The sequence below is a fragment of the Papilio machaon genome, chromosome 7, assembly GCF_912999745.1.
Source record: "Papilio machaon chromosome 7, ilPapMach1.1, whole genome shotgun sequence".
Lineage (NCBI taxonomy): Eukaryota > Metazoa > Arthropoda > Insecta > Lepidoptera > Papilionidae > Papilio > Papilio machaon.
In genome coordinates this window covers 7,876,117-7,900,721 of record NC_059992.1, presented here as the reverse complement: position 1 = coordinate 7,900,721, position 24,605 = coordinate 7,876,117, and the positions used below count along the sequence as shown (strand labels likewise).

Genomic DNA, 24,605 nt, shown 5'->3' with positions numbered 1-24,605 from the left:
GTATGATTCTGATGTCGACTCAACTTACTGCGACTACAACGATTATCACGGTAACGTTCTGACATTTTTCTCTTAGCCTTTATTTTCACGAAAATACAAACACAACCACAGAGTGAGCAAAGTGGATAGAATCACGCGGATCCTATCCCACTTCTGATGTTAAATATTTGATGCAAAAGTATTTTAAAAGAAATAAACTAACAGCGAAATAGTGAATTTAACTCTACTTCTAAATAATCCTCGCAATAGTATAAATTCAAACCGAACGTAAGTAAACAAAAATGTAACAAGAATGTCAGACGTTCCGCAATGACGGATGGAGAGAGACTGCCTCGAGCAGCAGCGCACGCTTCCTTATAAAACCTTTTGTGAGACTACCCTCAACAGTCTGTTAGATATTTGACATGTCTAGTGCTGCGCCGATACACCGGCACAGTGTTGATTTTTGTCTCTAACACTAGCTAAATTCGGTATGCGTTACTGGGCCAAAGACAAAAATTATAAATAATATCAAAGGTCATACCGGATAAGGATTTTTTGTGGTACAAGTTTATTTGGACATTAAAATAAAACTTTCTCATCTCGCAAATCACACGCTGATAGCACCAAATGTTTGCCTAGCGTGGTGTATATTACAGATCCTATAGAGCTAATAATAATCTTTCGAAAAGCCACAGGTTGGCCACCCCTGTCATAGAAATGTGTAATTTAAAAGCGGTAGAAGTAGACAGATTGACAACTAAGTTAATACTACTTGTGGGGTGTAAATTCCTTTAAAACTAAGTAACGTTGATAGTTTTTTATTTTAGTAGGGTAATGCCAACATTTTACCTTTAGTAGTATATTATACCTCTTTTGTATCTAAGACCGTGTCAGCTGAATATATTTGTTATGGTTAGTCGCGGTTGGTAATAACTAAGCAGGAAAAATTGTTTAATAAATTATTCATATGTTTGCTATCGAACAGAATTTTAAAATTTTCCATATTCATTTATAAACTTATTATCTTTATAATACATTTTATAAAAATAAAAAAATGTATTTTATAAAAATAAAAAATAGTATACCACCGGCTGCGGAATTCCATGACTCAAGCAACCAGTGGTGAGGGTTACAGAGACGGAACCTCCTCACTATGCGCGCGGTTTCCAAAGTAACTGCCTTTTGTATCAGGCCTTTAATATTTTAAGTGTATTCGTTTTGTTCACACAATATTTAGGATAATTCATAAATTGTATTTACGAGTATAATATTTCACTAAGAGGTACACAATTCATCATTAACAAATTCATAGTTAAAATTTATAAAACACAAACAAGTCAGGCCATCTTGTTTTATTGTAGTTTTAATAAATTCAGATGGTCCGTTACAAGGGCTTCTGTTGAACGTATGAATTTTCTTTTTAAAAAAGACATATCTTAAAAACCCGAAACAAAATACGCCGATATAATTTGCCATTTATTAAAGTTATAATGATTAGTTTTTAAGTAATACATTTCTCTACTGGAAAGGCAGTCATAATTATAATGGAAGTCCTAGAGCAGGGATTCACAAAGGGGTCGATATTGAACTTAAAGTAAGCAATCTAACTCTCACTCTGTCTTCTTCTTTTGACTTAAGTCAGAATGAAAAATAATAATAATAACAATAATTGATCTTAAAAGTAGGTAATTTGGCCATGGGGGTCTGTGGATACGGTTCATTTTGGAAAGGGGGGGTCACTTGTCCAAAATAGTTTGGGGATTCCTGTCCTAGACAGTTTGTTAGGAAGCTGAGAACTAACTATAGACTTTAAAAATCGTTTGACAATGTTATAAGTGACGTGCGCTACTTAGTTTAAGTTGTGATTCTAAGTAATCTAGTAAAATGGTAAAGAATAGAAAATAATATGTGATAAAGTGAATTAGACATAAAAAAAGCTAATTTTATTACAAGAAACGTATGAAAACTAATCCTATCAGTTTTATCAAGAGCTTTGTCAATGGATTATTATTAAATGGATATGTTGCTTTGTATGAAAGCATTTGTTATAGAACGAATAACACTTATTATATACCTACTGTATTCTGTATATATATATACTAGCTTTTACCCGCGACTCCGTCCGCGCGGAAAAAAAAATAGAAAACGGGGTAAAAATTATCCTATGTCCTATTCCTGGTTCTAAGCTACCTGCTCACCAATTTTCAGTCAAATCGATTCAGCCGTTCTTGAGTTATAAATGGTGTAACTAACACAACTTTCTTTTATATATATAGATAAGATATACTAGCTTTTTCCCGCGACTCCGTCCGCGCGGAATAAAAAAAAAAAAAAAACGGGGTAAAAATTATCCTATGTCCTATTCCTGGTTCTAAGCTACCTGCTCACCAATTTTCAGTCAAATCGATTCAGCCGTTCTTGAGTTATAAATGGTGTAACTAACACAACTTTATTTTATATATATAGATATATACAGAACACAGATACTGTATATCTTTAATATATATAAATCTCGTGTCACAATGTTTGTCCTCAATGGGCTCCTAAACCACTTAACCGATTATAATAAAATTCGCACACCATGTGCAGTTCGATCCAATTTGAGAGATAGGATAGTTTAAATCACAAATTATAGTCGCAATTTTAATTTATTGCTAATTATTTGTCTGTTACTATTTGACAGTCACAATTATCTGTTAACTCCAAATGATTCTAACAGATGTCGATACCTTTCGACTGGGTTGAGTAAGTAATCAATAGATGGCGCTGCTATGGTAAATCTACGAACGTGTCATATAAGCTTATTAACTGCGCGCGGACGGAGTCGCGGGCGACAGCTAGTACATATATATATACATATATATATACAGAATACAGTGGAACGATAAGCGAAAGTCATTGTCCGGTTCTGACGAACGACATCCATATGCAAGAAACTCTGGTTAGAAACAAACCTCTATACGAGAGAAAAAATATCGCAGTCCCTTGGACTCTCACTTATCAAACTTCGACTGTATCTGTTGAAAAAATAATATTTTTTCTTGAAGAGAAACATAATAAACAATCGTTTTAAAAATATAATAAAATGTATAACTGTAAAACACTGTTCTTACATTATTAAATAGCTGTCGCCCGCGACTTCGCCCGCGCGGACTTAAAAAAAACATAATAAGTGGCCTATGACTTCTTCCAGACATCACAGTTATCTACATCTATGCCAAATTTTATCGAGATCCGTTGTGTCGCCGTATCTCAAACAAACATCCATCCAAACATTCGCATTTACAGTATTAGTAAGATTGTTCGAAATTGAATTAGATTGTTTAAATAGCTTCAGAATAAAAGAAGAAATAAAATGCTAACTTGTAAAGAAATTAGGGACAGTTTGTTACAATATAATCTTTTTACGTTTAGTACATTAATAAGGTCATGGCACAGTAATTATTGCTGTTTCTGCACTAAACAATTGTTCTTAAATACGTTTGTATTTCATTACTAGCTGTCGCCCGCAGCTCCGTCCGCGCGGAATTAAAAAAAAACTTGATTAGTAGTAGTCAATGTACACTTTTAGACTATGTTCTACATCGATGCCAAATTTTATCAAGGTCCATTGAGCCGTTTTGGAGATACCTTCTAACAAACATCCATCCATCCACCCATCCATACATATAAATCTTTGCATTCATAATAATAGTAAGAAGTAAGATTTTAAGCAACAACTAATGACTTTTAACGTCATGGAAACTTAAACTCGTATTTAAAATAATGAAACGAATCTTACCGTAACGTTTGTCTCCTTCATAATTGTGAGATGAAATTATAAAACCAGTTTTTAATTTTAAAACTAATAAAACATTCGATACAAATATTTTTTATCAATTGTCCGTTTGGCGCACGAACTACATTCGCGTTTGTCTAAACGCCACTACTAAGAAAATCGACTCGATATAACTTTATAAGCCAGGATTTTGTTGAACCATCAATTGTATGCGACAATAGTATAATAAGTTTTTATTATATGGATTATTTCACACTAATGCGGTATGTAGAGTGCTATAGAGTTAAAATGATGATCTTCTTTGTGATTTAAATGTAAACGATAATGTCAATAGTAATGTAACCTATCTGGTATTATAAATGCGAATGTTTAGATGGATGGATGTTTGTTTGAAGGTATCTCCGAAACGGCTTAATGGTTAATGAAATTTGGCACAGATGTAGAACACAGTCTGGAAGAGCACATAGGCTACTTATTAAGTTTTTTTTTATCATCGCTCGGACGGAGTCGCGGGCGATAGCTAGTACAAAATAGCCTGCGGTTAGTGTTAGTAACGCGTAATAATGCAAAGTTATAAAATCGTCACATTAAAATAAAGCTAAAAAAAAAAAATACCTTAAAGATTTTGGAATATACATTGTCTAGCTTTTGCCTGCCAATTCCGCATGGAATGAAAAAAAAAATGTATCTTATGTGTACTTACAGATTATTTTCTATATATTTAAGACAAATTAAGAATTATTATTAAGCATTTAAGGTTCTGGAGATGACTTTAAACAAATATCCATTCATCTAAACTTACGCATTTATAATATTTTATTACTAAGATGCGTTCTAAAACGATCAAATAATAATGAAAATAATTCTTGTCTTGTAATACTTGTCAAACAACTTGTACATAGAATAACATTGAAATAATATTAAACAAGTTTATTGAATATAAATGCAGGTAATAAATGTTTCTAAAGGTTAAATGTCGTTGCCCTATCTATCTCAGTTAGGTTGAAGTTAGGTATACGACTCTACTTATTTTTGCCACTTTAAATATTAAACTACTAATCATTAAAAAAGGCAATTAAAATACTTAAGTTAATAAAGTTTTTTTCTAAATTGAAATAGGATTTTTTTTACGTCAAATCATCACAAGTTTAATGAAAATTTATTTGAACTTAAGTTAATATTTTGATTACATTTAATATCTGTCTTCTTATCGTGCCATCTTCTTTCAAAGGTCGGCGATAATAAAGGAAACTTGCACCCTTGACACCGCGGTTTTGAAGCTAACGGGTTCTCTTTCCAAATCACTGTCGTAGTTTCTTAAGCTAGGAACTAGAGAGCTAGAAATTGTAACACTTATTGTAATTAACTATGGGAAATACAAAGATGTAAAGATCAAATATTGGCTTTATTAATCACTGCAGTCAAGACAATCTAAGCTTGTTTATTTTCCTTATTACTTTATTTACAAACAGCTTAGGATTTAACTGATTAAAACAATTTTCAAAGCTTGAGTTTACGATTTAAACGGTTTATGTCGTGTTTTGTAAATGTCTATTATCAAACTGTTTATTAAAATAAAACAACTCATCGGTACATCTTAATACGTATATTTGTTCACTATTCATCAACAAATTGAACACGGTAACATGAGAATAAACGTTTTGTATTATATGTATAAATTTATTATAGTCTAAATATAATAATTATAGTACACGCTCGAAACAATGCACTAACATTTCCTCACAATTACCAATAGTGTACAACAAACCTTAACATTACAAGACGAAAATGTTTTAGGAATAAAATATTAAATGCCTATAAACATCTTTTGAAATATGCAAAAGCGGTTAATTAAAAAATATTACAGGTGAATTGAGAACCCCCTTCTTTTTGAAGTCGGTTAAAAAAAGGAATGATAAAGTACAATTTCTTATAATTATTTTTTTATAATGATAAGGGGGCAAACGAACAGAAGGAACACGTGTGTTGCCGACCTTAAAGTAATGAATAAAAAAGTCACTAAAAGAAATAATATGAATTTCCACTGGCAATACAATTAAAAAAAAAAACAGCTAATTCCTATTTGAAAAAAAAGGTTACTAATATATTTTTGTACAAGTATTTCGATATTGAAAATTGAAAGTTACTCATATAAAGAAATTAACGACAAACTACTAACGCAAAATCCGTGCAGCATCTTGGTTCTTACTTATAGGGTTACTATTCTGTTCATCTTAGTTCTGATCTTAATTAACAAATATGTAAATAATTATTATTAACGAACCATATTTTGAGTGTAATTTAATTAAAGGAAGTGACAATTGTTAAAAGGAACTGGCATAAAAGAAAAATATCTTAAAACAAAGTATTAATTCCTTCGCTTAATTTTTTATTCATACAATAGGATTTTATCGTCTGTTTAAATATTGCAATTAGAATTTTATGAGTATGACATTTTTTTGTTTTAATTTTTTATTCGCTATCAAAACGAAGCACTTTTGTACTTTTGACGCATCGTCACACAATTAAAAACTCTTTTTATCTATTTGAATTAATTTATTGTATTTTGTAAATGTACTTTGAAATAACGGATAACACAATTTTTTTATTATAATTTTTTTAATTTATTATTAATTACATGTTTTACTTTTATAGTCAGCGTTATCAATATTAATAACGAGAGTGTAATTTTAACAATAATTCAAATATTATGTAGATTTTACGATAGTAAGATATAAGATAGTATTTAAATATTAAATATAGTGTAAAAATGCAAAGGCACAAGTTATAAAGTTGCAAGAAATGTTGATCCAAAAACATATAACATATCAATAGAAGAGACATTACTAAGCAAACCATGGGCTCAGAATACTCTACTACCGGTATAGTTTCGGTTGTCTATAAGATATTTATGACAGATAGAGGTCCTGACTATCTTAAAATATTTGAAGGAAATTAAAACTCGTAATACAGCTCTGTAATATATAGTAAGTATTTGAATCTCTTTATCTTTGTAATTAAAAATATTTTAATTCACTAGATAACTGGCAATTTAAATAATATATCAAATGTCTTAATTTTTCCTTATTATGTGCTTTATAATTAATTATAAATGACATTTATCAAATTTGAATTGTAACTTTTTATTTTTTTTCTGTTTGTCGTTACATTTTTTTATTTTAATTTAAATGCAACATGATATGTAGTAGCAGAAGATATCAAAAACAAACAAATTAAACATATACAAAATGAATACCAATAAATCGTACTACGAGTACTACGGCTATTAGTAATCAGTAGTAGTTCTTTCGCTATTCTTAATTCCTTGCAAGCAACAGAAACGTGTTAAAATTTCGCGTGGTAACTTAAAGGATAGGAAAAAAAATATTAAGTTTGACAAAACAACATGTTGTAGGAATTTATCGAGTCGTAATTCTAGTGATAAGAAACTATTCCTCTACTTTGAAAATACGATTATACAAATCGATTTCGTTGCAAAAACTTTTTTTGTTATTGTAATGGAAATGCAAATGGTTTTGATTGAAATAAAAAACTTATCTAAACTGCTTTACAAAAAAAAACCTACACAATAGGTATCTGTTAACACAAAAAGGCGGAATTTAAAACATCATGGCCGCCAAAAATCTCATAAAACGTGATTATTACATAATTTGTAAACCAGTTATTTTTATAAATGTGATCGCCATATTTGTATAATTTGTGTCATAAATATATATAACATATTTAATTAGGATTAACAGCGACCTTGTCCAAGTGGAATTTTTAAAAAAAATCTAGTAATAAATATAGTCTATGTCAAGGATAGTGAAGCTTTCAAAAAATGACAGTTTTTCAAATCCGTTAAATAGTTTCTAGGAATCTATTCAATTCAAACAGCAATCATATCTTTGTTCATGATATAAGTATAGACTAGTGTTTCCCAAAATGGGCGATAACGCCCCCTTGGTGGCGTATGAAACCTTGGAGGAGGCGATAAGGTGCCCAAAAATGGGGGGCATTGAAATTAATTAAAGTAATGAAATTGTGGTTTTTAAGTTTTAGGGCTGAATAAAAATTAGGGGGCTCTGAAATATAATTGATTTTCAAAGAGGGCGGTGAAAGAAAATAAGTTTGACAATCACTGGTATAGACGAAGCTTCGATCATTAAATGTGTTTTGTATATTTTAAAACAAGTTTTACTTTAGTTGTTGCTTGATTTTCCAGGGCCTGTTTTGTTACAAGCGTGATTTTCTCAATCAAATTCTTGAAGAAATATTTAGACGAAAGAGATACGAAACATTTCCGTGTTTTTTATAAATCCTAATTTTAATGAAAAAGTGTGCGTTTTCTGGTTTCTTTTTATACTTCGACTGCTGATTTTTTTAAGTACTTAACTTGTTACAAATTAGTTGCTATAACAAATTTAATGTTCACTTCCCTCGAAAAATAAATATATCTCTGTAATCAATTTTCACAACATTTCTTCTAATATGATAGTAATTTCAATAATTTATTTAGCAGACAGCCAAGATTATTAAAAACTTACCTAAGTTTTTAAGAACCTATATATATTACTTGTTAACATCAAAACGTCTTAAGTATAACAGAATTAAAGGCTTATATTTTACCTTTAGTTACCTATACTTTTTACATGATTTCAATCTCATTTAAATTTGTACGGCGATTCACCAATTTTCGTAATAAACACTAAGGAAATTGATTTATCTGTGTAAAATTATTTTATGGTTCACTGACCTGCAAAATTAAAGACGATAACAATAAAAAAAACACTCTAAAAAGTTCTCTGACAAACGTCATTCATGATTTCAATTAAAATTAAAAATATAAATTTATTCGATTTGCGCTTGCAAAATTATTTTGATCATAGTTGCTTGTCTGGATATTTATAAATCCGTGAAATTTAGGGTCCAATAATAAACTACAACAGTAACAATGTAATCGTTTTTAACTTCCATATATATTATTACATATTAATTAATAAAGGTTACAATTTTGTAAGTATTTATTTAATCTTCACGTCCTCTACTCAAACTAAATCTGCGATGGAATTTAAAAGGCTTCTTCTTCTCTGGTTTCTCTTCTGGAGGTTTCCCGTCAAGTAAATTATCTGCGCTCTTCGCCACTTGAACACTTTTCCTTCTATTTTTCATAGATTTCACTAATTTATAAAATTTCCCTCTCTTTTTTGTAGGATCTGTGGTATGATCAAATTCTTCTTCCACTTCTACGCTGAATTCTGATGATATGTCTCCTAAGTCTTCAATGCTGTGGCTTTCTACTTCTTTGTGTTGTGGCACTTCAAGTTTTACCTTTGATGTATTTGGTTTCGGTTCAGAAGGAGGAGGAGGTGCGTCAGGGTCAATGCACTGTAATGGAAAAGTTTAAATTATTATAACTGCACTAATTTTACAAATTGCACCCTCTTCTAGCTTTTCACATTAATCTAAGAATAAATGTAGTGAATTTCGTTTAGCTTTATTAATCATAGAACCGTCGAAACTCAATTTATGCAATAACAGTTTGAACGAAATTAATAAATATCAGAAAATAGGGAAATGAATTTCATCAATTCGTTGAACACAAATTAAATTGTGACTTACATCTTCTATAGAGATTCTATAGGATGGTACTTGTTCAGGATTCCTCCAGGGCTTGAAGTAAGGTGAGTCTGTGAGAGCCTTCCAGCCGGGGTACCGGCGCGCTGCCGCGTGCAGCTGGTGCACTAGCCGAGGTGCTAATTGAGCTGTTACCCTGCAATATACAAGGCCATAAACTTACGTGTACACGTATCACGTTGGTAGTGGTGTACCACGATGGGTTATGGGTTAAGATTTAGTCTGAAGAATAAGCTAACGCTGGCATCTTATTCATTTGTGCAAATTAAACTGTTGGTGCCTTTGCTAGCTAAGGCCAAAAAAAATGTAAAATTAAAAACTGTGACTAAAGACTAAACCTTAGTTTAGTTAGTTTAGGTGATTACTGGCTACTGACCTGTTGACGAGCCAGGCTGGCAGCGCGCCGCGCGGGTCTGAGCGGGAGACGTAGCCCAACCAACTGCCAGCGCCCTGTCGCGACCGCACCACGAAGCCAGTCAACAGTGACACCGCTCTGCCAAATTAAATATCGTACGTTTTATATTAGAAATAATTAACTCGATGAAAACTTTGTTAACTTCCACCTTCTCTCTTTTGTCATACTTTTTGCCTTTTCCTAAGATTCTGGGTTAAAGACTCCTTTTAGTACTAACGCATGTTCTATATGTGTACTTAGAGAAGACTAAAAGAATAACAGCCCAAATTGCAGATTGGACGTAACATTTCAATAATGTTACATCAAGCAAAAGAAGTTTTATGGAAGAGAAAATGTAACCCAATAATAAATAGCTTCGGGCCTCATCCCTTTCTCTTCCATTTTTATATCATCACTAGATATAAAAATCCATCCATCCATAACGCGCATTGTTTCAAATTTCGCCTATCACGATCTATTAGTGTTCAACCCTAATAGCTTAGCTGGTAATAAATCAATCTGTTAGAGAAAGGGCCGAGCTAGCGAGAAGGTCGTCACGGTGACGCACACGCTGTCTTATCTAATCGCCGGAGTACCGGCAAATTGGCAGATAGGGCAGTCGCGTACAACACACGGTTATCGACTAAACATCTATGGGGACAATTTATCCTATAGCGCGGTTAGCACCGTGACTCTGGCCGCTTACGGCTGCTATTTCTGTGAACCTTGACTTATGTTCCAATCCAAGACAACTGGCGCGATTGCGACTATCACAGAGGTGATATGGGGGTCTAAGGTATGAATTGCCAGAAATAGATTAGCCACAAAATAAGTACTTAAAGAAGAATTGAAAGAAGGCAAATTGTAACTTTATCACTGGAAGTTTATTTAGAAAATTGGTAAGGTTGATATTTTTCTATGGAATCCAGGACTCAGTAGGTTTATTAGTTTTCTTAAATTACCTGACGAAGCCTTTCCGCGGCGGGTAGTCTTTGTGGTAGACGGAGTGATTGAGGATCATCTTCTCTTGGCCGGTGTCGAGCCAGGAGCGCTGCAGTACGAAATCCCGGTTCTTGAGCGGCGCCGGGCATGACACTGTGAAAATGAACATCGTGTAATCATTATCGTCACCGTGTGCGACTTATATTGCGATTTATATTCTAAGAGAAATGTACGCGACTGCCATAGCAATAGTATCCCGTGCGGACAGAGTCGCATGGCTTGTCTCGCTAGTGAAAACAGGGTTGAAAATTTGGCAATGAAATAGTCTTTACAGTTTAACTGACTAAACCATTCTTTGTTGATTGACGGATTGCAAAAATTCAAAATCCAATATCTGTACTTGTGAACGGGCGATGTTCTTTGTAATCAATAAAAGTTCAAGTAAACGCGTGGCCCCTCCATATCACTTCGTAACAATATTATTAACCAGAAATTACATAACAGGGACCATGTTGGGTTTTCCCCATGAGTCATACAATTGTGGAAAGCCCAGGTATACATACCGCTTGTTATTGAAGTAGTAATTGCAACTGAATTTCGATTGTAGTGACTCTAAATATTTACTCAATTTGTGGACCTTTATTTATTCTATACGTTAGCTCACTTTCATCTAGTTAGTTTAGTTCTAGTTTAATATTCGATAGGTTGAAGATCACAAAAACCTTCTCTCTGTAGAAGCTGAATATTTTGCACACACATATCATTATGATTTTCATTATTACATTTTAAATATCTAAAAAGGATGTTAATTAAGTACGTTAGAGAATAATTTCTGGTATACATTATTTTCAACTGCACTTCAACACAAAAAATACAGTAATTAAACCACATTTATTTAACTGTGGGTCTCTTCAGCACTTGTATTACTTCAGTCTCTATTTTTATCAATGAGAGTGAAAGGTATGACAGTATGTATTAATACAAACATTACGATTAAAGACATTTAAAACATATAAAGACCGGACATAACTTAACTTTTCCACTGGCCCACTGAAAAACTGTCAGACGGAAAGTGAGCCTTATGTCCTCTCTATGCCTATTTATAATATCTGAGTTTGTTTATTCACGACAATGGAGACCTGCGGTAAAAATCCCGTTCCCATTTTAAAAACGTTTTCATAACAAAAATGATAAAACGGGCCAGTGATAAGTGCTATGAAACTGGCTGTGACGTTGAGTGGCGTCAAGCGTGACCAAATTCAATGCCCCATTGTTGATGTAAAAAATGTAAAGAATGGCCACTGTGAATTGATATTGCTCCTAATATCTATTCAATTTGCAGGATATTTGACTTTTATTTAATAGCCGTATTCTGGTGTTGCAAAAAACAGTTTAAAATGGATTCATTACTTACTTAAAGTACATCCATGATTTTGAAAGCAAACTACCTATACTTGTTTTAAGAAAAAAAGCCGTCTCTTTTATAGATTTAGTGAAATAAATATACTAAGTGTCAAGTTATGTAACCATTAGACTCTAAAAGGACTACGACACTAATAAAAGGCAAAAGCTACGCATCCATACATCTAAATTTCCTCATAATGTATAATACCATAACTTACAAAATAAATAATGAAATAAAGTAAAATACCTAATATTACAAACAAAATTACACATAACTCGTAAAGATCTCTCATATTACTTGTCATACTGTCGATAAAATTCTTAGTGGTCCGGTTTTGATCTTATACTAATAAATTGGACTCCCCCGGGTCTGTATTCAATTAGGGCCCATTGTTTAGTTTCCAATATCCTGCCGGCACTTCGTTACCAACCAATCAACTGAAGTAGGTCAAAAGGAAAAATTGTTTTTATTTTCTTATTTGCTATTCTTTGTATTTTTATTTCCTTATTTACTTTCTTGATTAATATTACTATATTAGTGTTAGTTTTTGTAACTGTATTATGATCGTATTGTAACTGGATGTTTCTGTTTTAAATCCGCAATACTAGGAGAATTGCAGATGCTTTGCCTGCCTTTAAGAAATATATACGCTCGCTTCTTGATGGACCCTAAGTCGTACTAAAACAATAACAAAGAAAACAAAAATTTAAACATTCCTTTAAATTACTAATCCTGTCTCTGTTTTATCTTTTTAAAATACTATAAGTGGAATGATAATCTGTTTTTTTACAGTAGTGGGAACCTATGGTTGTTGCGAGGGTGTTGCGTCATAACACGTACAGGCGCGGGGCGGGCGGCAGCAGCGTGAAGTCGACAGCTATTCATAATTCATAGCACATGCAAATCTGTGTCAGCTTTTCTTTGCCATTCCATTCTGAATAAGTGTCCTTATTAAACCTTAGGGGTAAACTTTTTTATGATAAAAAAGCTATAATGACTTTTTTCTTTCTTTTTTTTAAAAAGGCATTATAACAGATAAGAAACTCTCTCGTACTTAATAACTACTATATTGGTCTAGTAAATCTTTCTATCTATAATTGGGTTAATCTTTTAACACCTATTTTAGTTGATTTGGACCTAAAAAATAATCAAATCTTAAACATTTATACGTAATGTAAGTTAAGATTGAATAAGTTGTGTAAAAAATATTTAAGAAATTTCTAGTCTTGCCATTTTATGATATAAAAACTATAAACCAAGTAGAAAGATTGCTTCTTACGTCCCGAGTCGGTGGAAATTTAAAAAGTTGTTGCTTTAAAAAAGTTTACTAGTTATTAAAAGCCGCTCCTTGCAGACTAGCATCATTCTGTAAGTTTCTTATTAATTTTATGCCGAGCAAATTTAGCAGATATTATTAAAATAATTATTTTTGAACATGCAATTTATCAAAAGTGTTCTTCTGGCAATATATCGGAATAACCAAACTCATTAACCAGTTATATATGCTTGCCGAGTTTTTTTTTACAAAATCTAGGACTTAATTTGAAACATATAAATAGTTACGACTAGAAAAATTTAATGACGCGCGACTTCTAAATGTAGGGTTGCTACCACTTGTGTTTGACTAGTCATCGCTTTTCTTTCATCGCTATTATTTGGATCTACATCTATTGTAACTTAACAACCCTATTTCCATAACATGTGCTTCTGTGGTCACGCACCGAGCAACCCTTTAACATCCTACTCCTATGCTCTTTTAGCTCGAAGTAATTAGACACTCGCGTAACATGTGAAGGAAAGGTACTTACTAGCGTAGTATCCGACGTCGTTGTTAACGTTGATATGCCCCGCGTCCTCAGCGGCCAGCATGTGCGTGTCCCATACGGAGCGGTACTCCGGATCATGCAGCACATCGTACAGCGCGTCTGGCGACACGTCATCAAACTCTGCCACCACCTGCAAATACGCCAATAGTTGGAACAACTTTAATGGACAAAAGAATTACTAGATTTTCCTAATCAACCTTACTTAAGGTAAGGGGGGAAAGGAAAAAGGACTAGAATTATCCGTCCGACACAAACACTCGACAAACAAGACGTGAAATTATTTAAACTTTGCGCGTGTATTCGGTATGCTCGTGGTATTGAACCTTTCGAGTCGGTCATTCGTGGATACGCTTTATTCAAACTTTATAACTAGCTTTTACCCGCGACTTCGTCCGCGCGGAATAAAAAATAGAAAACGGGTTAAAAATTATCCTATGTCCGTTTCCTGGTTCTGAGCTACCTGCCCACCAATTTTCAGTCAAATCGATTCAGCCGTTCTTGAGTTATAAATAGTGTAACTAACACGACTTTCTTTTATATATACCTATATAGATAATGGTTAGCTACGAGAACATGTCAGTACAAGTGAGTGCCAGGCGGTATAGTATGTACAGGAAAGCACCAGGAAATGCCCCGACTTCTAAAATTATTCTCTCGTTATATGATATTACTATACGGTTGAAATTCTAGATAATGTGTTTTACGTAATCAAAGTAGGTCGAGAAGAAGAAGGACAAAAGGAATACTGTTAACAATAATTCACTAATCTCCGTCCCATAATTTAAGACGACAAAGGAATTGAAAAATCTTAAATTCAATACGACAGGTGAAAATAAATTTACCTCTAAACGAAATTTCTTTGAAATGATTTTCTTCTGACACTTTCCGAAGAAGCAAAAAAAAAATAGATATCTAGAATAGATATACCTAGTTATATATAAGTACGTAAATTCTGTAACCATTTCGATTTATTGTCGAAATAACTGTGGTATAATAAAGAACTATTTGACAGTAATGATAATCTTACTTATATTATAAAAGCGAATGTTTAGATGGATGTTTATTAGGAGGTATCTCCGGAACGACTTCACGGATCTTGATGAAATTTGGCACAGATATAGAATAGTCTGGTAGAACATATTTATTATGTTTTTTAATTCCGCGTGTACGGAGTCGCGAGCGACAGCTAGTATCTCTATAAATACGATTAAGTCAAAGAAAACTATTTCAAACAGAACGTATTCATTAACGTTATAAATTTGAGCAATTTACCAAGCCGAACAATTTCTGCGGATAATATTACATTGGTTGGAAATGAGAAAATGGTAGAACATTGTTACTAATGGAACTCATTAACTAGAATAAATTGAACCCGTATTTGCCACAATTCGTATTAGTCTTTATCTTAAATTATGGGTATGTTTATTTTCTTATTAATCATCTTTTAATGGGGTAAATAACTATACGATGAAATACTTTTTACTTCAAAATTTTTTCATATTAAGACCATTTCGTGAAATCAAATAGAAAGAACCAATCTTACAATTTCCATAAAAACGTCAAATTTAAAAATTAACGACTTCTAAACGGAGGAAACTGCGAGATGAAATAATTAGTCAAACAGTTGAGCTTAAAACTTGATACTTGAGGGTGAAGTGTGCGCCGGCTGTCTCTCGACGGAGCGGACAAGTTTCTAGTGCTCTTACAAACTGACACTGAGCAATTCAGTCAAAATGAAGAGCGACCATTTCAGGTAAACCTGTGGTTATAACAAATCAAGAATTTATTTTCAAATCAAGAAAATTAAATCGTTTGAAATGACAGAAATATTGTAAAAAAATTCGCGTGTTTTTTTGAACTCGCTACATTCAGATCAGAAATAATTATTCAATATACAATATCTGTTTTAACGGCTCTGTCTATTTTCTTTTTCGATTTGATAGCTATAATCTGTAAAGACTTTCCAGGTTCATGCACATTCTGATTTGAAACACTGGGGTACACCTGAAAATCCTTACACCAAAAAATGCTTTGATGAAAAAAGAAAAAATTTTTGAAACAACCATAAATATTTTAAATACATTTTTAATTTCAAATTGTTTAAAACAAAAAAAATCACCAAAAATATTTAATACACAAAAAAGAGAACTTTCAGAAAGCTTTCTAAAATTGAAATAATTTTGCCACACAGAGTAGCATCGCAAACTTTTTAAAAGCTTTAATTTAAAATTTATCTCAGTGGCCACGTCGGAGCGAACTCTGAAATTAGCCAACGTGGCGTAGAGCGCACACTACACTATAATGTAATATACAAACAGCCACTGAAAATAGGCGCTGAAGTTTCGTTACTAAAAGCATTTCAACTTAGCTGTAAGTGAAATTTACTTCTACAAATTTTTTGTACACATTTGAATATAGTTCGTTTTTCATGGATAGGAAATAAACGTCCTCGACTGCATACTAGAGCTTAGTAGGGCTACTTGATAACAAATTGTATGATAATATTGATTTTAAAATACCTAACTACTCATATATACTTTAGAACAATCAGCTTTAATCAGTTGTAGTGATCGTAAAACGCTGTTATAAAGATTGGTACTTTGTGTGAACAAATTGTTTGTCGTTAAGTTTTATATGTAAATTTTTATCTTTCACTATTGTAAAAAAAATTCTTTACCACAGAGTTTTATAATTTTTCACTACACACAACTTCTCACTTCCATTCTCTTCACGGACCTACATTATAGCTCACTTCCGTCACACGTTCCGTTCCTACATTAATGTCCAACAATCCTCTGAATAAGTTAGAAAGTTCTAGAGACGAGTGTCATTGTCTGGTCTCGAGGGACGACCTCCATAAGCTAGAAACTTGGGTTAAAGAGGTACCTCCATAAGCTTGCATTTGTATTGGATAAAAAGACATATCAGTCTCTCTTATTGAAGCATTGTAGACTGCATGAACTAACGTGAATTTTCCTTTACGTGAGATATTTCACGTCAGACAACCTAAAATGATCGTTGTGTAAAACATAAATCTATTTCTGGAAGGTGGTAAACACGCAAGCGACCACTTGATGACACAAAAAAGATGTAGTTCAGAAAGACAATTAGTAGTATTACTAGAAGAAGTAGCAGTAGAAGTTGTATTAGTAGAGCTAGTAGTCTTAGGGATTAAGGTTTTCGCAGTTGTTTTAGTTGAAAGCAATTTCGTTATACAATAATTTTATCATTAAATTGATTTGTTGGCTTTATATAAAAATTCTCAAAGATCCCGTGAAATCATAACAGTAAGTTACGACACTATAAAATAAGTATTAAACCAGTTATGGTCAATAACTTATATTTTAACGGCAATCCATAAAAAGGTGTTTGGGTGTCTGCGAAATGAAATATGTCCAATCTCTATAGTTCATGCTACGTGACACTTTTACAAAATTATCCCTTTGTTCGCATTAACAAAAAGATCTTCACTTGCATTTTTTTATATTGACAAAATTATAGTACATTGAATTTTAGTAACATGTACATGTACTGGTTTTGTGTACTCTTCATAGGTTATTTTAGTAATCTAAGATTTAACTAAATAAAACGAATCTTCATAAAAATTTAATTTCCAGTTAAAAAAACACATTTTAAAGTTGACAACATATTATGTTAAATAATTGTTCTTTATATTTTAAAAGTAAGTTTCCACATAATCGATAACAAAACACGTAACATTAGTGGACTATTAAATTGTGTTAAGTTAGTTTTAATTAAAATTTTCCACCGCAAATTCAAAAGTGATGTATGTGTAGCGTCAAACTCACGCGAGACTCACAAATCATTGTGCAAAGTTAATTAACAATTTGTAGGAATTTAAAATAGATAATATAATAGCTATATTAATCACAAATATATATTCTTTGTCAGAAAACGGCAGAGATGCCTTGCATATATTTATTTTATATTTGATCTTTGTTTAACCTTTGAAAAAGTCCATTTTAAAATACATAACTATCCAAATACTTTTATATATATTAAGAAGCACTTAATGTTAAAGAAAGACTGAAACTGAATGAAAACTCGCGTCAATAATGCTTTTGTTAGGATGCGTAAAGAAAAGATTGAAAACGCAGAAGTCAGCATTTCTACGACAACGACAGGGGCGGTTTCAATAGACAAGGGACTCTTCGAGTACTTTTGTCATTCAAAAACAATATCACCATTTGTTATCGATTCTGTCTTTTAGCATGATGAGTTTTACTAGAAAGGAAAGAAAATATTCGTTATTACAAAGAAAATTCATTCGTTTGTTTCCTTTGAACATTTTTATCTTTCAAATCGAATACGTCTCTTTCATACATTCATGAATTGAACGACATGTAATCACGTAAATTACAAATAATAAATGTACTTTTGTTGCATTGCAGTTACAAAAATTTTGTAGAGCAGTGTTTCTCAAACTTTTCACGACAGCTATAGCTGCTTAATGGATGAAGAAAAAATCTTAGCTTAGCGACCCTCTCGTTAAGACCAAACAACCTCTCTATGGGTCACTGTTGAAAAACACTAGTGCAGAGCTTGGTGTGGCTGTGTAAACTCGACGTACACGTTCAATACTTTTTTATCTTAATAGGTGGCAAATGAACTCTCGGCCACCTGTGGTCGCCGAAATAGCGAAGCGAACGCTGTCCATAGCCGCAATTGCAGATGAGTTGCCTGCCCCAATTCGCCAAAGAAGGGAAAGCACAGAAAGAGACTATTTAGTACTTTTTCAGAACTATTTCAAAATTAATTTTACCAGAATTTATCAAGTATCAATAAATAACATTGTAATAAAACTTTGATCAAACCCCTCAGTAAATTTACGACTGTTACGAGACCAGAAATAAGGATCAAAACTCATAAGTCGGCTACACTTCCCAGCTTTATTAGGGAATCAACGTAGCAGAAGTAATGTAGACCGCACGTGTGAAATTCATTCGGCCGTCCTCGTAAATAAATTCAACATCGGCTTCTTTTGCAATTCTAATAGCGCCTAAGTCAGAGGAAATTTTAAGTAAAAAATATCGTTACAATTTTTTAACAACCAACTAAGGTTTTATTTTAACAAAACTTTAGTTTTAATTACTACTACAAAGTACTCGTACTCTTTGTTAGACAAGCTTGAACTATGTTATGAGATATTCAAGATTCTTCTATTCCATTTAGTAATTAATAATTTTTAGAAACATTTAGCAAATAACAATTTCTACAAAAGACGAGCTACGTGGACATCCGTATATCTAATATATAAAATTCTCGTGTCACAGTTTTCGTCACCGTACTCCTCCGAAACGGCTTGACCGATTCTCATGAAATTTTGTGAGCATATTCAGTAGGTCTGAGAATCGGCCAACATCTATTTTTGATAAACCCCCCCCCCCATTTAGTTTTTTTAACTAAGCGCAGACGGAGTCGCGGGCGACAGCTAGTAATAAATAAAATATAAGTAACGAAAAGAGCACATTAATCGAGAACAGGGGAGTTAATAGACCCCCGCTGGTTGGAAATCAATTGCAAAATTGAATTACAGCGGTTTTACATTTACAGCGGTTTACTCAGCAAAATTACTTGATGTAGCCTATATTTTATATTCTCGTACTGAATAAATACTGAATGAATACGCTTTTAATATACCCTAGAAACATAATCATATTTTTTTTCTTTTAATCTACACTCAGCTAGAAACTGATATTTCTCGAATAGGGTAAGTCGAAAAAGTATATTGAAAGTTAAAAATTTCGACTTAACGTATTGCTTTATAATTCTATTACGCTCTGTCTTATAAACCACTAGCAGTTGCCCACGATTTCGGCCGCGAGGAATTAAAAATAAAATCAAGTTATAAATATAGCCTATGTCAATCGGGGATAGTGTAGCTTCACAACAGTCAAAGAATTTCACGAATTGGATCAGTAGTTTCGGTGCCTAGTCAATGCAAAAAAACAGAAAATTCTTTCCTCTTCATCGTACTAGTAAAGAAAAAGAATAGGATAGACTTTAATTCTATCTCGCCTTTTTTCCTATTTTATTCACCCCTTTTATACCTAAAGCTCTTATTCAGCAGCTCTTATTTTTTTGGCCTATCTTACATCTCTTACAAAAAATATCAAATGCTTGCTGCGCTCAGATACGAACGACGAGAACGTTTCAATGTTTTAAGAATTCCTTTTAATAAAACCAGTATAAGACAAAAACTTCGATTGATGGCTGTAATAATTTGAAAAGAAGAATGAAATGCTAACAAAAAATTTAATTGAAAAATGTCGAAATAAATCCTTCCCTTCTCCTTTCGGATTAAATTTACATACCTAATCCCGAAATTAATTAGGATTTGAAGACATCCCTTTTCATGCTTGGCTCGTTTTAAAAATCCCTTCGGATATTAAATAAATCCTTACCATTCACTTGAATAAATACCTAATTTGACAAATAGTTGTGGTTTTGCTTACTTATAAAAGCTTTTATAGGTTTATATCATCCAAAAAAAGGTAAAAAACATTGAAGTAAATTTAAAAAAATTATGTTATCAAATTACGATTGTAGGTTACTTAACAAAAAGAATAATCCACAGTGACGTTTAGACTTTTGCAGAATTTTACTTCATTTCCTAAAATTAAAGATACCTAAAATAAAATAGAAGAAAGTAATAAAGGAAGCGTACAAAATATTCTCGTATGGAATTAGGTATTATGTCCACCCTTTCATCCGAAATCTGAATGCAAACGGACCCTTATGAGTATTAAAGCGGTTAGGACCTAAACAAACTGCTTTAACGTCGTGAGAAAAGCAAATATTTACTCACGGTCAGTAGTGGTATGACCGAATTGCGAACGTTAAGCAAAAATCCCTTCTTTTTATGTAGTCAATAAAATACGTATGTTCTAAATTTTTTATTCCCTAAACTAATTAAACAACGACTAAACTCACGTTTTATAGGCCGGTGTACGCAGTCAAGTCACGTTTCTTCTTTCACTTAAATTTTAAACGTAACTAAACTACATTACACAAGCACTAGCGTAAACTTAGTTTAATAATTATAAGAGACTAGCAGTTGCCCATAACTTCGTCCATGCGGGATTAAAAAATAAATGTGACTAATATTATAAATGCGAATAATTGAATGCATGGATCTCGCTGAAATTTGGCATAGATGTAGAATATGCCTGGAAGAACACATAGGTATATTAAGGTTTTTTTAATTCTTCGCGGACGGAGTCGCGGGTGGAGTCGCGGGCGACAACTACCTCCTTATAAATATAGCCTATGTCACCCGGGCTGTATGTATGTAGCTTCCCAACAGTGAAAGAATTTTTCAAATCGGTTCAATAGTTTTGGAACATATTCAATGCAAACATACAAACGATCGAATCTTAACTCTCTATAATTCTAGCATAGAAAAGTTACAAAACTTGCTATGTGGAAAATATAGGTGAAATTAGACCATAACACACCGCCCTAGTTTAAATTGACGCGCTCCGATTGTCTTAAGTGACTACCATATTTATTAAATATCTACTATTTATTACCTAAAAATTCTAATCAAGTTTTGTAAATCTGCTCTTAAAAGTATCATTAATCATTCCAATTTTCACATTTAATTCTTTTTCATTCTCATTTTATCGCAGCATTACTAAAACTCTCATTAATCTACCTGTAGAACATCTCATCGCGTTTCCGGTCTTAAGAAGATTTAATGGTTTTGTTCGATTAACGAAAACGAGAGACGATAAACGTAACATCGCTGAGCAAATTTATTAATCGTAGAATTTTTACAGTCAAGCTCACGGTTTCTTCTCTACTCGTAAGTAATCTCTACTCTAGCGAAAATAAATTAAAACAAACATTATAATAATAATAATATGTTTATGCAATATAAAAATTATAAACATGCTTCACTTAAATTCAAAACGCGGCAACACTGGCCACTTATAAAAAGGTTATAGAAAAAGCTAACCTTAACGGTGCGAAGCGCTCCATGGGCCGCATCCTCGGCCCATACTTTGACGCCATCTCGTTCATACTCCAGGTTCCAGCCGTCTTCGGAAGAGAGGAGCTGCTTCAGGGTCTCGAAGTCAGAGTCGTCAGCCACGCGAGCTTCGCCCCGCGCCCAGCCCGCGCCTCCCATTCGCTCGCGGACATCACAACCAACTGCAGGGCCACACAACCGCGCCAACAGTCGATGCTCAGCGCATGCGCGGGAACTACCACCGCCATCTTGTTTTTGGGTTACGCGGTTAAACGAAATGGATAATTTATTACTTTAATAATTAACATTTTTATAAAATAGGTTTTATTAAGTTTCCGTAAAATAATTGTGAAAAAATATTTATACAGACATCTCGAAAATAATTGCTCCATTTTAATAAAGCTGTAATGGTTTTATTATGATTTAATACCATAAGTGACACATATTTCTTATGATAAATTAACTTATTTAGTAAGTAAAGTAAGCTTATTATTAATTTGAGTTATTCACTTTTAAGACTCGTGGTATGTTTCGAGTTTACCTTGTACGCTTTAAATTAAAAAAGTAATATAAAGAACTATACGGAACCAAATATTTTGAGCACGTTACGTGTTTGACGGAATGTGCTTTGAAAAGCACAAAGTGTTAGCGTAGTAAGTGGGCTTAAGTAACTCTACGGCTACTGCTACGGCGCAGGTGTGCCTGCGGATTCGAGTGGTTATTACTAATCGCTAAGAAATATAACTCAAGATATACATCATATAAAATAGAATATTCACTACTTAAAATAATTGTAAAAGTTTTTTATTCTTTAAATTGTGTTTAATTTTATTTAAAAAAAAATAGAATTAAAGAATTCAGCTACATATTCTTCTTATATGTATTGAACTTGTTCGTTTGTAGTACATTTTTCCTGTCTACGAATGAGTCTAGCAAATATATTTATATGAATCAAATAAGTTACGTCATAAAGTCACCGTAATGTTACATTACTGGATTTGAGATGAGTAAATAAGTTAATTTTGGACCTTTAATATTTACTGTAAAGAAAAATTCATTTAAATATAATAATAAAATACTTTCCTATCCACTTTGTAGAACTACGTATTGTTTTACCGAGTGTTACACTTATATAAAAGATTTTTTATAGGGCATGAAAGGATTGCAAGCTATGATGTAATGGGGACGCATTTGTGCCCCACATACTTAATTAATACAATTCATATTCTTTTGATGTCGCAAGCTATCGCCAGAGAATGAGGTTAGGGAGCAGACGAGTTTATTACAGACGCCATCCACTCCATCTTTTTGATAAATAATACAATATTACTATGGAATATACTATTTACTTGATGCAGCAAAATAGTCAATAAGTTTTTACACCGCAACAACAACATTCGTTCACAAATTGGCCGGCTCGACCGATGCAATACCACGACGATGTCTATGGGCAGCGGTCGCTTCGCTATTTCAGCGAATCAGGTGGTCGCTTGCTTGTTTGCCACCGTATGATATTAAAAAAACTTAAACTCACAAACGTAAAACTACAACGAATTATTTCACCATTGGCAATAGGGTTTTTTTAATTTGATGGTTAATCCTCAAATATATTAAAGATCGGGTCCTTTTAAATTTCTTTTGGCAGAATAGCTATCCAGTTCCTCTTAACTTATATTTAATTTCGATGTTGTATATTTTAGATAAATAATGTTACCGTCAGGTATGTAGTTGGAACGCCAACACATAAGATATAATATATTTAGATGTTAAATAACATGTTGCAGAATCTTGAATAATCATTTTCTTAGAAGATTTTCACATAGAATATCTAACGCTAGCGATGCAAAACGCCTAACAAATATTTACGGCAAACTTGCACAAGAGAAACTATTCGCTTTCGTGCTGTTAGGAAGACATTTTGTGGTTTTAGTTTGAACTACTCGAACATGCAAAGTTTAAGCGCAGATTGTGGTGACTTAACTGACTTTTGAACATCTTAAATCACCGTGATACATTGACAATGTATTTAGCAATAACCGTAGGTGTCGCCAGCCGATAATCTAAGCTGGGTCTGAACCTACCATTAACATCGTCGTATTCAAAGTAGTTTTTAGACCTTTTTTACATTATCAATTCTCTAGGCAGAGGTAGCTTCCTCTTCCTACCACACTTCCACTTCCTTCCAAAACAATGAGTCTGTCAAACAGTTAGGCTGGAATATTATCAACTAGTATCACTATATTTACTGTTTCGTGTTATTTTTTACCATCTTATTATTAAAATAATCAAAAACTTGAGAGGTGTCAAGGGACACCCGGATGGAACGAAGTTCCTTTCGATTAATTAGTGAAGGAACCAATGTTTATTCTATTAATAAAAAACTTAAGTCTTCACAAAAAGTACATTTTATTTCTATGAATTTTCGTTATATATTGTCACGTCGTTGCCATGGTGATATAGCAAAAAGTGTCGTGACAACTTTTCGTAAGAATTTTTTCCGTCTAGCCCCCTTTCACAACGCGCGATAAGGAACTTCGTTCCAAAACTAAACTCCTTATATATCTGTGATAGACTTGCAATTAATTAAAGTGACTTGAACTTAATTAGTGAAAATAAAGCAAAATATTTACATAGTCATGTTATCATGT

General features: G+C 32.8%; 1 protein-coding gene across 1 annotated transcript; it reads right to left on the bottom strand.

Moving 5' to 3' along the window:
- Positions 1-8,659: 8,659 nt before the first annotated feature.
- On the bottom strand, positions 8,660-22,127 carry LOC106719467 (START domain-containing protein 10). The gene is made up of 6 exons (XM_045678731.1): positions 21,946-22,127; positions 13,947-14,094; positions 10,754-10,886; positions 9,774-9,890; positions 9,383-9,533; positions 8,660-9,148 (listed from the first exon to the last, which is right to left on the bottom strand). The coding sequence occupies exons 1-6, from the start codon at positions 22,114-22,116 to the stop codon at positions 8,789-8,791; spliced, it is 1,080 nt and encodes a 359-aa protein (XP_045534687.1). The 5' UTR covers positions 22,117-22,127; the 3' UTR covers positions 8,660-8,788.
- Positions 22,128-24,605: the final 2,478 nt, after the last annotated feature.

Bases quoted from the DNA above. Each gene is read 5' to 3' on its own strand.
- LOC106719467 (XM_045678731.1), bottom strand. From the start codon at position 22,116: ATGGGAGGCGCGGGCTGGGCGCGGGGCGAAGCTCGCGTGGCTGACGAC. The intron at 10,887-13,946 runs GTAAGTACCTTT...TCATTTTCACAG, and splicing joins CGACGTCGGATACTACGCTA to TGTCATGCCCGGCGCCGCTC. The intron at 9,534-9,773 runs GTCAGTAGCCAG...TGTATATTGCAG, and splicing joins CCAGCCTGGCTCGTCAACAG to GGTAACAGCTCAATTAGCAC.